Raw genomic sequence first — 15,593 nt, 5'->3', positions numbered from 1 at the left:
TGTAATTTGTACGTGTTTTATCCTTCTTCATTAAGAGGGAGTGTTAATGTTATAATTCTGTCGAATAAATTCTATTCTATATATATGAGATATATAATATATGATAATGTTATATATGGAATAATTAACTTATATTAAGAGTGTTATATATATATATATCATTATAATATATTGAGAGTATATTATTTGTGTTATAATTATAACTAATGTAAGTTAATATATTAAAGAGACATGTCTCTTCAAGAGGCATGCCTCTTTATATCATATATATCTTCATTGGAATAGTAACTTGGAAAACACATAAATATCCACAAGTGCTATTACAAGTTAAAGATCCTATTTCACTAACACATTACATATATGATGCGACTAAGCAACAATAGAAGCATAAACTCACATGAATTAATTTTTTTTAAATTCAATATTCAAATATTAACTTCTCTCTAGCAAGAGGCTTGGTAAAGATGTCAACTGTTTGCTCATTACTATAGATGTACTCCAGTTGAATAATTCCTTGATTCACCATATCTCGAATGTAGTGGTAAGAAATTTCAATATGTTTGGAGTGATTGTGGAAAATCGGATTGTTTGAAAGTTTGATGCAACTTTAATTATTACAATGAATCACAGTGGGCTTCAAAGGTCTTTTGAACAAATCTGCTAACAATTTCCGTAGCCATACTGCTTCTCTAGCACCCAAAGAAGATGCAATATATTATGCTTTGGTGGAACTTAATGCAACTGAAGTCTGTTTTCTGCTGGACCAAGAAACCATACCAGATCCTAGACTAGACCAAGAAGTCTGTTTGCTCTCTTGAACCACTTCATTAGGTTCAACTTGATTTTCTTCTATCATTTTCCTAGCCCAAAGTGGCCTCTTTTTATTGTTGACATTTTCAGAATCTTCATGATTAGACATAGTGGAAGAGGATGGTTCAATATCATTCTCCCTCTCAATTTCTGCTTGTTGATTTTCATCTACTTCAAGAATAGATTCAGTAATGGATTCATCATTGTTTCTAGAGATTTTAAAGGCGATATCTTCTTCAAATTTCACATCTTTGCTAATCTCAATTGTTCTTTGACTTGGAATGAAAACCATGTATCCTTTTGATCTTTCACTATATCCAATAAGTATTCTCTTCTTTCTGAAAGGTTCTAGTTTTGTTCTTTTCTATTTAGGAATGTGGATATAAATAGAACATCCAAATATTCTTAGATGGCTTAGATTAGGTTTAATGCTCGTGAATACTTCTTCTGGAGTGGTGTTCTCTAATATTGAGTGCGGACATCTGTTTTGAATGTAGACTGTAGTGTTAGATGCTTCAGCCCAAAAGGAAGTATGAAGGTTTTGATCGTGCATCATTGTTGTGGCAGATTCAACAATTGTTCTATTTTTACGTTCAAGAACTCCATTCTGTTGAGGATTATATGGAACAGAAAACTCCCTCTTAATCCCAATAGCAATGCAAAAATTCTTAAAAATATCAGAGATGTATTCACCTCCATCGTCTGACCTTAGAGTTTTTATTTTCTGTCCTGACTGGTTTTCAACTAAGGCTTTGAATTCTTTGAATTTTGATAAAACTTCAGCTGATTCTTTTTGTTTTAGAAAATAGATCTAAGTTCTAGAGTAATCATCAATAAAAATTACATAGAAGAAGCATCCATTAAGAGAAGATATAGACATGGGACCACAAAGATCAGTGTGGATTAGTTCAAAAATGGATTTGAATTTGTGAACACTTTTAGGAAATGATTGTTTAGTTTCATGACTAAGAGCTAGGTTTTGATTATTACAAAGTTTATAAAGACTTCCGTCTCTAAATCCAATGGAAATGGCTTTCTTGATATTAGAGTTCTTGGGCCAAGATAGAACTTTGTCCTCTTGAAATGTGATTTTGAATACTTGATCAGCAAGACCAGAAATAGAAACTAGGTTTTTCTTTATTCCTAGTACATATAAAACATTTTTGAGTTGTAGTGTAATTCCCAAATTTAGGTAAATTGAATAGGAACCACTTCCTTTAATAGGATGAGTAGAGTTATCTCCAATGGTAACTTCTTCTGAGGCTTGTTTAGAGAAAGTTTCAAATTTGTCTTTAAAACCAGTGATGTGTTGAGATGCTCCACTATCTATGATCCATGTGTTGTGGTTTGAGTTTAATTCACTTGAAATGGCTAAGTAAAAAATATAGCTTTCTCTTTCTTCTTTCTCTCCACCCTCTTTTGATTTCTAATAAGGTTGCTTGAATTTTCTTCTTTTCAGGGCAGAAATTATGTGAGTGACCGATTTTATCACATTTAAAACATCTAACTTTGGACCAATCATGTTGCTTATACGATTTTTAGATTCCCTTTTGTTGTATTTGAATTTGCTTTTCTTATTTGATTTCACATGAAGTGCTTGAATTTCTCCCTTTTGATTTGTGTTTAGTCCTCTTGAGACTAACCTAGATTCTTCTTGTGTACATTCATTCTTTAATAAATCGAATTTAGGGAGTTTGGGTCGAGAGCTTAAACCTCAAATAAATGTTTCCCATGATAGAGGAAGACCTCTTAGAGCTATCATGTCGAGTTCTTTGTCATCAGCTTGATTTTTCATTGTTGCAAGTTGATCTTTTAGTTCAAAAATCTTTAAAAAGTATGAAGTAATAGATTCTCCATTTTTCATCTTTATATAAAGTAGATCTTGTTTTAGGGTTAATAATCTACTAGTATTGTTGATTTCAAATGTATCTCGAATAACGGAGAACATCTCAAATGCAGTCTTCAGACTAGACATGGATGTAAGAATATGATCTTTTACTAAATCTATTATGATTTTCATTGCTTTATTATTGTGTCTTTTCCATGTTACTTTCTCTGGTTCATTTTCAGGCATGGATTTTTTTGTCTCAGTATATTCCTCTAATTCCATTTCCCTTAATATTATCATTACTCTAATTTTCCACGATGAGAAATTAGATGCACCCTCAAGCCTATCTTCTAGTCTCACATGATTCACCATTTTGATAATATAATTTAGCCTTTGAAAAAAAATCTGAGATTTTAGATTTAATTTAAAGTAATAGCTTTTCTTATCAGAATGACTCTAATACCATGTTAAATTTGTGGACCTCTGATAGGTAAAAATTGCTTTATTATTATGTCTTTTCCATGTTACTTTCTCTGGTTCATTTTCAGGCATGGATTTTTTTGTCTCAGTATATTTCTCTAATTCCATTTCCCTTAATATTATCATTATTCTAATTTTCCACGATGAGAAATTAGATGCACCCTCAAGCCTATCTTCTAGTCTCACATGATTCACCATTTTGATAATATAATTTAGCCTTTGAAAAAAAATCTGAGGTTTCAGATTTAATTTAAAGTAATATCTTTTCTTATCAGAATGGCTCTGATACCATGTTAAATTTGTGGACCTCTGATAGGTAAAACAATTACAAGAAATATGGGAACAATAAATACTCTTACTTGTATCACAGTAGTGCAGAGTTGTTCTTCAAATAATGGTGATCTTTGAATTGCTTAAGTTCAGTATCTCCTCTATATATTGCTGATAATATAGATTGTAGGCTGAATATTATAATGCTCTTGTAGATTAGATTTCAGACGAAAAGTAATGGAAAATATTAGCAATGTTTGGTATGCAAATCGTTGGGTCTGAGATGCTGTGTATTGATGTCTTTCCTCAGTGATCTGCCTTCCTATATGTACAAAGGCGAAGGGTCATGACCCCTGTAGAGTCATGCCTCTACGGTGGCATGACTAACAACCGTTAGTTAAAGTAATTGCCATAGATAACACATAATCAGTGCTTTCGATAAATCACACAACAATAACATGCTGAAACAAATAAACACTGTCGATAGAACATAGTCTGTCTGCTGATAATGGTATCATACTTATGTTAATCCAAACACACATAAATGTATATATGTGTGTGTGTGTGTAGGAAACAATAATAACCATTTATCTGAGAACCCAAAATGCAGATCTGTGTATGTATCAGATGAGCATCATTACTTCTACCAATGCTATACATTAACACCCTTAATATTGTTGGTACCATGTCGCTGCTTCACAATTAGTCTTAGGTCGCCTTGCTAGATTTGGGATGACTCGCCACAGTGAAGATGAAGTTGGTAGTGGCAAACAAGATCCTTGTTATGTGTGCCTTGCTCACAAATGAACTAGTCATCGACCTTTAGAATTGCTTTTAAACACAATCCATTATCAATCTTTTCTTCCAAGTCATCCTTAGGTTTTGCACTTTGTGTGTCTCAGTCTTCCTTTTTTCTTGACTTATTTGACTTCATATGACAAAACCTTTGCGCACAACTTCATGAGGTGCTATCCTCCTCTAGTAGCCATATATGCATCTCCATAATGCAGGTGTGCCGAAGAAAGCATTTGTCAAATTTTTGTTAATTTGCACCACAACAATGCTTTCAATGTGCTTTCTTATGTTCTCCTGTGGTGCAATCTTCCTCTTGTACAAACCATTATTCTCCCACCACTAGATCTTCCTTTAATACCTCATCTCTTCTTATTGCCCATCCATCTTTAGTTCCATATCCCAACATATTAATTTCCGTAGTAAGTCTCTTCTAATTGCCCATGCATCTTGGTACACTTTGAGCTTTAGGCTGTTGATGGGGCATCTCATATGGGTGTATTGTCTAAAGATGCCAATTTGATTGGTCCATTGTAGTTACAAATCCCAACATATTGATTTCAATTTTTTTTCCACATATCATTGCTTTTTTGTTGTTTCCTTTATCTCCATGTAATAGTCTCATGTTCATCTTAGATGTGTACCACTACCAAGTTCCCACATTTTGAATAATTATTTTTTTATCTAGTAGAGGAGTGCACCCCATTTTGCTTACTTCAACATATTTGTTGGTACCATGTTGCCTCTTCACAATTAATCTTAGGGGGGTCTATTGGATTTTTGATGACTTGCCAAAGTGAAGATGATGTTGGTACTGGTGGGGGTTCTATGTAATTTTCGATGTAGTATTTGATGAGATCCTTGTTATGTGCATCTTTCTTGCAGATTAACCAATCATTGGCCTTTACAATTGCTTTCAAACACGGTCTATTCTTTTTCAAATAGTCATTAAGATCTAGCTTTTCTTTTGGGTCATCCTTAGGTATTGCACTTTTTGTGTCTTGGTCCTTTTCTTATCGTCTTCATTGTCGATGTCATATGCCAAGTATCCTTTGGTGTACACCTTCATAGGGTGCTTTCCGCCTTGAGCAAGCATACATGCATCTCCATAATGTGGGCATGTTGAAGAAAGCATTTGTTAGATATTTTTGAATTCGCATTATAGCGACGCCTTCAAGGTGCTACCTTACCAATCTTTCTCGGCCTCTCTCTCATCTCTTTTGGGCTAGTCTTCCTATAGTACAAATTGTTGTTTTGCTATCAGCAAGTCTTTCTCAAATACTTCACCCCTTCCTACTTTCCATCTTCTAGTTGCATATCCCAACATATTAGTTTCCATGGTAGGTACTCTCACCTGGTATTATGCTTGGAGGTTTGATCTGCTGATGGGTCTTGTAAGGTCGTATTATCCAACATATTGATTTTTCTTTTTTTCTTGTCTTCATCATTAGTTTTCTTGTTTCCCTTATGTCCGTGTGGTAGTTTCATTTTCACCTCAAATGTTCACTGTCACCAAGAAGTGTTTGACAATCTCTTATAACAATTGTCTTTGCAACAAGTTCCCACATATTCAAATTAAAATATTTTATCCGACAGAGGAAAATGCCCCATGCCTTATAGCTTCCATCAACATATCAACCATTGTACATTTGTTACTGTGTCATCTCTTTACAATTAATCTTAGGTGGCCCTATTAGATTTGAGACGACTTTCCAATGTGAAGATAATGTTTTTAGTGGCATGTGTTCTATGTTATTTTTAGACGCAATATTTGATGAGGTTCTTGTTATGTGCATTTTGCTTGTAAATAAAACAGTTGTTGACCTTTACAATTGCTCTAAAAATGGTGCATTTTTTTCCCAATATCATTAGGATCGATCTCTTCTTCCAAGTCATCCTTAGGTTGTGTACTTTGTGTTGCTTGGTCCTCCCTTTTTTCTTGGCTTCTTGTTACATGTCAAGTATTCTTGATAGACCAACTTCATATGGTGCTATCTACTTCTAGTAGCCATATGCATGTCTCCATAATGCAAGTGTGTTGAAGAAAGCACCGGTTAGATGTTTTTGAATTTGCATCACATGAACACTTGCAACATGTTTCCTTATCAATCTTTCCTCAACTACTTTCTTATCTCCTCCATTGGCATAGTGTTGCTCTATCAATGATCTAATGCCTCATTTCTTCCTACTGTCCATCCTCCTCAAGGTGCATATCCCAACATATTGATTTCCCCAATAGGCCCTCCTTCCAAGTGCATTTTGAATTTTGATCCATTGATGAGGTCTCATATGATTTATCGTTCAAAGTTTCCAATTTAATTGCTTTGTTCTTGCCAACCTTCTTTATTTTATAGGGTCCAAACCACCAAACATTAAACTTCGAATGCTTGACCTTGTTAAAACCATTATATTCAAAACCAGTGGTCCTTACTAAAAGTTTAGTTCTTAGGATTTGTTTGTTGTGCTAGAACTTTGTCAATATTGCATGATCTTGGTTAGTGGTATTCACTACAGTGGATTTAGAAAGTTATCTTTAGGACATGTCCTTGAATACCACCATATGTGGTATTCACCGTAGAGGGTTTTAAGTTAACTTCCATTATGTCCTTGGATACCACCATATGGACTATCCTCCATAATGGGCTTCAAATATTTACCTTTAGGGCACAACTTGGATATTGCCATATCTGCTATCCACCTTAAAGGATTTAATATATTTACCTTTAGGGTACAACTTGGATATCACTGTATGTGCTATCCATCCTAAAGGATTTTAACTTTTTTACCTTTAGGGCACAACTTGGATATTGTCGTATGGGCTATCCACCTTAAATGATTTAATATATTTACCTTTAGAGCACAACTTGGATATCACCATATGCACTATCCACCTTTTTAAAGATATTCACCTTTAGTGCACAACCTAGAGATTACCGTATGTGTTATATTTTGATTAGATTTATAAATTTAGATTTTTGTATGAACTAAAACCTTACTCTTAGAACCCCACTTTGTAATAGCACTTTGATATTATGTGTGTTTCAAAGGAGAGTTCTTGCCCTCTTAAATATATATTACAAGAGAAAACACGAACCAATACATTACGCAAGTGGTGAGTCTAATCGAGCTTCCATCGGTTTGAAAACAAGATAGTATTAATCATTAACAAATTGGTGATGGATAATTATCCTAATGATAAAACAAGATCAATAATAATATGACAATAAAAACATAAAAGAGCGGTGCCTGAGAAACTAACTTGTCATAATCACGTGATGCGATAATGCATTTAATTTGACTTAGCCATAGATGATGATGTGAACTGCAGACAAGGAAATTAAGAGAGTTTGAAAACTATACCCAAACCATAATCAATATTGTTCTTTGAACTATCATCGGCCAAAGACATAGTAAATCAATTATATTGAAATGTCATCCGATATAAGCTACAAACATTAACACTCCCTCTTAGCTAGGGAGGATGAACACGATTCATACACAATATGAATAACATATGACCTTAATGTTAAAATGGTTTTTGGAATGTCAACTTATTTGACTTCCTAGTTTATTGAATGCTAACTCATTTGGCAAATGTTAACTCATTTGACATTTTAATGTCAACTCATTTGACTTTGAATATCAACTCATTTGATATATGAATGTCAACCCATTCGACATTTAAATGTTAACTAATTTGACATTCACTAGGTGCCTTTGAGTAATGGCCTCTTGAATGTCAAGTTTGCAAGATATTCACCAAGTACTATGAGTAATGGCCTCCTCAACATCAATTTGCATAACATTCTCCAAGCACTCAAATTTTTTTATAAGGTATTTTTTATAAACATTCACCATAATCTATCATGATCTGCATAGACATCGTAAGACATCCATCATAATAGAAAATTAAGTTATTGTAAGATAGTCACCTTTCAATAACTCCTACAAATATAAGTGATAATCATTTGGAAGTCATCACTTCCTCATGATGTACACAGGACCCATATGAAATAACTTTCATTAATAAGTAAATTCAATAGTACAATAAATATCTTGAGACTCTTCTGATTAATTTCAGCATACCAAGTTTACTTCTTCGGAAGTGATTCAATTTTATTTTGCTAGAGGCCTGGTGTAGATAATAAAGAACTCCCTCTTAATCTAGAATTTTACAAAATCTTTGAGGTTCTTTTAGAATGCAAGATTCTTTGAATCCAAGTTTGAATTTCTGATTTCAGTGAAAGAAGCTTGATGTTTGATTTTGTCAGGACATCTTGTTGCAGTGTGACCATATTTCTCGCATCTAAAATAGTGTACATGAGAAAGATCTTTTTGTTTCGTGAATGGTTGTTTATCATTCTTTCTTTTTTTCCTTTTTAAGTTTGTGGTGAGAACCTGAATGTCTTCATTTTTGGACTCTGTGTCAATTATTCTAGTTTTTCGATTACACTTTTCTTGAGTGCAATGAACTTTTAGTCGATCGAATTTTGGGGTTCACGACAAGCACCTATTCCTTGTCCAAAGTTTTCCCATGAAAAAGGCAGCCCATTTAATGATACCATAATTAACTCTTTGCTATCATAGTTGTGACCAACTATTAATAGTTGGTTTCTTAACTCTGTTATCCTCATAAAGTATGATTTGCTGGACTCTCCTTCATTTTTATATTATTGAGTTGATTTTTCAAAGTGAGAATCCTGCTAGTGTTGTTGATCTCGAACATGTCTGCTAGAGCTTTGAACATATCATGTAGAGTCTAATTTTGTGATAATAGGTAGTAGATGATCTTTTACTTCATCTACTAATAATTCCATTGCTTTGGTGTTGTCAGTTTCCCATTCATCAGTCTTCTTATTTTTCGGAGTTAACTTTTCTTTTCTTAGTATCATCATTATATGCAATTTCCTTGCTTCAAAAATTGAAGCACCTTTGAGTCTATCTTCAATCCTCATTCCGCTTATCATTTTGATAAGTAGGGTTTAATAATGTTTGAGTGCATTGATTGAATAAATCTAATTTGAATCGTCTCTTAAACTTGGCTTTGATACCATGTTAAAGTTTGACTAGATTTATAAATTTAGATTTTTGTATGAACTAAAACCTTACACTTAGAACCCCACTTTGTAATAGCACTTTGATATTATGTGTGTTCCAAAGGAGAGTTCTTGCCTCCTTAAATATATAATACAAGAGAAAACACGAACCAATACATCACCCAAGAGGCGAGTCTAATCAAGCTTCCATCGGTTTGAAAACAAGATTAGCATTAATCATTAACAAATTGGTGATGGATAACTATCTTGATGATAAAACAAGATCAATAATAATATGACAATAAAAACATAAAAGAGCGGTGCCCGAGAAACTAACTTGTCATAATTACATGATGTGATAATGCATTTAATCCGACTCAGCCATAGATGATGATGTGAACTGCGGACAAGAAAATTAAGAGAGTTTGAAAACAGTACCTGAACCATAATCAATATCGTTCTTTGAACTATCATCAGCCAAAGACATAGTAAATCAGTTATATTGAAATGTCATCCGATATAAGCTACAAACATTAACAATATGCACTATCAACCTTAAAGGGTTTATGATATCTACCATTATGGCATGTCCTTGGATACCACTATATATGTTACCCTCCATAATGGATTTCAGGATATCCACATGAATATTCTTTACTTCATGAGTTATTAACTGTCATTGTGAGATTGTCACCTCACAATGAAGGTAATAGTGTACAAGTGTCATATCTTTGTGAGGTCATCACCTCACAAAGATGTTCATTTTCACAAGTACAAGGAAATTCACCAAGGATTCTTGCACATGGTGCACACATGACATCCATTATGAACCATATTAGAGGGTGGATCCGCCATAGCTACTGCTAGAGGGTGGAATAGAGCTTTCACCTAAAACTTTTCTCTCATAGGGAAGAAAACATTAAGCAGATATAAACCTTGCCCAAGATTGCTTCTGATGAACTGTTAGACTCCCTCTGGATCTGATATCAACCTTCTGACCTCCTTGTTTAAGATTTCATGTGATGGATAATCAAACTCTCTCTCTCAATGGTAATTCTTTCTTGATGCAAAGAGCACAACAAGAAAAGTGCTTTATGGGCCTTCCCCTCTACACACCTTCAAACTTAGTTTCTTGGCACCATACTTTGCACTCACCTTCTTCAAGGAAAATTCTACACAATTAAGTGATTTGGATACCCAAAATACTCCCGCCAACTCCTAGGGTTCAATTCAAAGTTTATACCGAATTGTGCTTTAGGGATCCTTTCCCTAATTTGGGCAAAACTTGGAAATCTGACCAAAACCTTTCAGACTCAAACTATTGATTGGGATTGCTACCTTAGGCTGATTGCTTGAGGAATCAATGACCTATTTGATTCCAAGACATCCACAATGCTTGAAGGCCCATTAGGCTAGCAGCTCCAATTAGGTCGCCCTAATAGGTAAATTGAGAATAACTTTCAACTTTTCCAAGTGACCAGACAAACAAACTGCAGTTTGGGATACCCTTTTGGGTCTTTTATGAGATTTCAAAATCTTAGGTTGTGATCCTACTCGAGCACCTCCTAACCTTCACTAAGCACTCACACCCAATAGGCCTAACTAGGCTTGGTTTACAAAGCAAAGGGTATAAGATGGGGCCATAGAACTCAACCAACTTCTCAGGAACATTTGTCTGCCTCCAAATACACCAATTGGATCCTGTATCTGGTCACCATTGCATTCTGGTTCAGGTTGCTGCAGAAACTCCACATTTCATGGTCAAATACATAGAGATATTTGACCAAGGGCTTGCTGTTAATAATAGCAACCGTTCACATTTCATCCCAAGCTTTTGAAATCTTATATTTCACTGTCCTAACTTGCTTTTCTCAAGTGGCCATGAAATTCTACCGTTGAAAATGCAAGTTAGGCCCCCATTTGTATGAAACCCTGATTATTAAGAGGGTTTCAGACCAGTCTGAACAAAAATGCTTCTAACTTGCTTCAACAGTCACCTATTGTAACCAAACCAAGTGCAAATGAAAGATTGCTGTTAATAATAGCAACTGTTCACATTTCATCCCAAGCTTTTGAAATCTTATATTTCACTGCCCTAACTTGCTTTTCTCAAGTGGCCATGAAATTCTACCAGTGAAAATGCAAGTTAGGCCCCCATTTTTATGAAACCCTGATCATCAAGAGGGTTTCAGACCAGCCTGAACAAAAATGCTTCTAACTTGCTTCAACAGTCACCTATTGTAACCAGAACAAGTGCAAATGAAAGATGATTCAAAGCCCTATCTAATCATGTCACTTGATCATAGGTGCCAATCCGTACAATGCTGTACAGTTGCAGAAAACAGCAAAAATGAGACAGAGTCAGATTGTTCTTTATTCATTCAACAGAAAATTCGTACCAACTTCACCCTCCCCCATTGGGATGTTTGAATTTTGGATTTATAGGCCCCTTCCAACGATCAAAACCAACTTTTGAAAGGTTGGGACCGTGGAACAAGAAGTTGCAACTTACTAAGCAACTTTTGCAAAAAATGCTTGATAACATTTTTGCAACTTTTGCACAAATGCTGCAATTTTGACAACTTTGCCTTTAGGACTTGCCAAATGACTCAAACACTTATCCAAACTATTTCTAAGGATAAATTAACATAAAACGACCCATCCTATTTATTCTACCATGTTCCTATGGTCCAATGAGACCCAAGTTTTATAAGCCACCTTTGGGCTCTTGGCCTTACAATTCGGACCCAATGACCTTGTGGGATGATGTAGTGATCAAAACACCTTGCACCATTTTTCTTTGAATAAACTTATCTAGATATGTGCCACAAACTCAATTCTGATGGCAGAAAATTGTGTCTCCATTCTTCATTTTGCATGACTTGTACATGTGATGCATAAAGATCTTCTGTTGAATGCTCCTCAATCCAACAAGTATCCATCTATCAGGAAATATCATGACTTAGATGTCCACATAAAGGCCTTCTAGCTGGTAACGAGAGAAACCATCTTGATAAGGTCTACTCCCTCCGAAACACTCCTTGGAAGTCAACTTAAATAGAACCTATAGTGTCAATAGGATGGACCCAATCATGGAAGATGTCTTATTTCAGGAATGCAATCAAGTCTGCCTTGTCTCCAATAACTCCAATGATAGGAAAATCAGTATATTCTGCTGCTGCTAAGAGTTTAGGACTTCCTTTCATGACCATATTCCAAATCACTTTATTTGATTCATCTTGTATAATGTTTCTGTATGAAATTTCACATCATAGAGACTCGTCTTTCTATAACTTCCCTCTAAGATAGGAAGGAATCCATTCTATCCTTGAATAGACAGATTGGATAATACTTATATCGCTGTGAATCGGATATGTAAGCCTCCTAAAGCTAACTTTAACACATAATCCAGGGAGCAAGCAATTATTCAATGTAGCTTGGATCTTGCCAACTGGGTAAGAGTAACTGAAGCTCATAAATTTTATTGTACTGATTGGAGTTTGAATTGTATTGTACTGGCCAGGAAAAGGTATCTGTTCATTGTAATTGAAAAATAGAGTTCAGTTTTTTTATTTATAACAATAGATATGTGAAAATTCAAGATAAATCATTTTCTACTCAAGGATGTGGTTACATTTTGTAATCTTTTGCATAATTTATAATTTTATACCATAATTTATACTCTTCCTTTCTATAGGAGAAATGACAAACTGATCGGTTGGGCATTTTTATGCACTGGAAGAAATCTTGATTCTGTTCGTTATATACCAGCATCCTTAGGTTTTGACTTGTTACACAAAAAAATGATGGGGTTAATGCCTATGCTAATCCCGTTGACTACAGGAAAGTCTATGTAATATATTTGTCAATACCTGTCACCTGTAAAGCAATGGGTCAGTTTTATATTCGCATATGATAATAGCTTTGTATGTTCTTGAAATTATCAATATCCAAAAGCTTGTTGGTGACTTCATTTTCCTGATTGGGATCACTGTTAGTTCCTATTATTTATGTTTTCTTTTATAATTATAATGCTTGCCGTAGTTGACAAGAAAATTGTTTTATGCAGGTTGGTTAAAATATTCGCCGTCCTAAAATGCAGCAGTTGACTAGTTCTTTGCAACTAGTTGTCTTATTTTGAAAAACATACTGTTGCTGGATCAATGTTGTGAAATAGCCTTGATTAACCGTTTCTGGAATTTATTGACGTTTAACCTTATCCATTTAAACAACCGTTGAACTTGTAATGAAAAGTGGGGGCAGTAAATTATCAGACAGAATTGTGGTCCTCAGTTTTCCTTTCGATGGTTGATCCCCTTATCAAAGAGAGGAAACAAAATTGTGCCTATGCCGAAACGAATATTGGCTTGTAGAATATGATTCATTCTCAATCTGTGCACTAGTCTGGTTCATGCTTGTACGGAAAGATTAGATTTTGGTTGTCTTTGGTTTATGCGTTTGGTGCACTTGCATAAGTTAGTGGATCATCCGCCATTTAGAAAGGCAAAATATAATTTAACTACCAAATGTTTGACGCTTGGCCCTTCAATTGTGGAAAGAACACACCATTTTGTCTAACATGGATGTTTTAAAATAGGGAATACTTTGGTAACTTAAAAACATATAAATTTCTAATCTGTCTACACACTCCATTGTAAGGTGTTAGTATACCTTGCAACGCTTTAGTTTTGATATGATATGATATGATAGATTTTAATAACGTCCACGAGGCTAAAGTAGCCTATGGGACCCACACGATCACCCCCCAAGGCAGGAGTAGAACTAATCTAGCTGTAAAGTTTTGGTTAACTTGTCTCTCCTTCTCTGAAGTTTGATAATCAGAGCCGCTGTTCTATTCACTTGATCTTCCTCAAATAAGTAGTTGAAGTCCTTGTTCTGCAAATCTCTGTGTAACCGGATCTGATGTCACTGTATGCCAGACAATCCTTGACAAAGTGCTGTTCCATCACTACTGCTCCCATATTACAGAATGAACATGTTCTGTCAGCCCACTCTTCCTTCGGAACTTGCCATCTACCAGTTTCGCATTTAGTGAGTGCAATAGTTCTCTTGATAGTTATTGGTGGGGGTCTTCAAATTACGTTGGGCAATACAGACTATTGAGGTTGGATTACGATACATATGAATTAAACACACTTATATTAAAAGATATTTCAACAAATGCACTTAATGTGGGGATAAGATGGAGAAATATGTTTTAATTATATTGGATGCCCTGTAAAAATAACATTTGATCCTGAATTTGTTGTAAATTTTAGATCTATTTTACTTTAATAAACAAACTCCAGTAATTGAGGTCACCTTTTACATTGTGATTTCGCCTTGGTGAAGTTTATTGAGAGATTTTGGGTAGTATAGTTTGATGCTATTTTATGATAGTTGCCTTAGAATAACATGGTCACCTTATAATTTTTTTATGTGTTGAAAGGTTGGTGGAATGTGTAGATTGTATCATATGTGACACGTATCATCTTAGAAGTGAGAATTGTTTACTATCATTTTAAATAAGATCAGTTCATCTATAGTTATTTGATATCCCCAATGAAATGTTCCATAAGAAGTGTTGAAATTAAATCTATATTAACACAATCAAAATACAAAATCAAAATTTCAAGATTTACATGAAAATAAATTCAATATTATGTTTCTAATCTTAGGGTGTTGTACAAGATTTGAAAGATTCTTATCCCATGTATGTTCTCAAGTTATTAAAAAGACTTGCAAATAGAAGGAATACTCATAAATTAAAACAACTAATATCTTTTGATTTGTTGAAAATAGAGACTAGGGATTCTACGTATACACAAATTGGGTAAATGTGTGAACTGCTTTTGGATGTTCATAATAAAAGATCTTAGAAAGTAATAACTTATAGAGACACTTTAGCTATTTATTTTTATAATTGGAATATATATATATATATATATATATATATATAAAAACAAAGTAGGTGTCTTTAAGGTACATTCCTTAAAAGAACACTCAAGAGGACTACAACACAATCCTTAAAAGAACACTTAAGAGGAGGACTACAATTGTAATAAGTCATTACAAATAGAAAAGAAAAAGAAAAAAACATCTATGAGAAACTATGCAACTTTTCTCTAAGAATATCCAACACATGATCCCCTGCAACAAACTTCATAGTTTTGAAAAGGGATCTATTGTGAACTTTAGCAATAACTAATGGAGATTGAATTTGATGAAGTTGTGTTTAGAGCTCCTTATTGTAGGTGAACTTCTACTTTGGGATTGAATTTGATGAAGTTGTGTTTTGAGCTCCTCATTCTATGCAAACTTCTACTTTGGGAATGAATATAATGAAGTGTTTTGAGGTCCTCTTTGTAGGTGAACTT

At 34.3% G+C, this 15,593-nt stretch overlaps 1 protein-coding gene across 2 annotated transcripts in view; it reads left to right on the top strand.

Moving 5' to 3' along the window:
* LOC149554622 (ABC transporter A family protein) overlaps nucleotides 1-13,794 on the top strand; it is a 57,820-nt gene extending 44,026 nt beyond the window's left edge. The window contains exon 3 of one of the 2 annotated variants that reach the window (XM_089828674.1): nucleotides 13,286-13,794. In XM_089828674.1, the coding sequence (XP_089684800.1) occupies nucleotides 13,286-13,294 (9 nt within the window). In that variant the 3' untranslated portion in view covers nucleotides 13,295-13,794. Of the gene's footprint in view, nucleotides 1-12,913; nucleotides 13,190-13,285 lie in introns of those variants that run through there. The other variant, XM_089828675.1, reaches the window with a different exon arrangement.
* The last annotated feature ends 1,799 nt before the right edge of the window (nucleotides 13,795-15,593 follow it).

Source organism: Cupressus sempervirens, chromosome 5 (genome assembly GCF_028749045.1).
Source record: "Cupressus sempervirens isolate cs-2001-9-10 chromosome 5, ASM2874904v1, whole genome shotgun sequence".
Lineage (NCBI taxonomy): Eukaryota > Viridiplantae > Streptophyta > Pinopsida > Cupressales > Cupressaceae > Cupressus > Cupressus sempervirens.
This window is presented reverse-complemented; position numbering and strand designations above follow the sequence as displayed.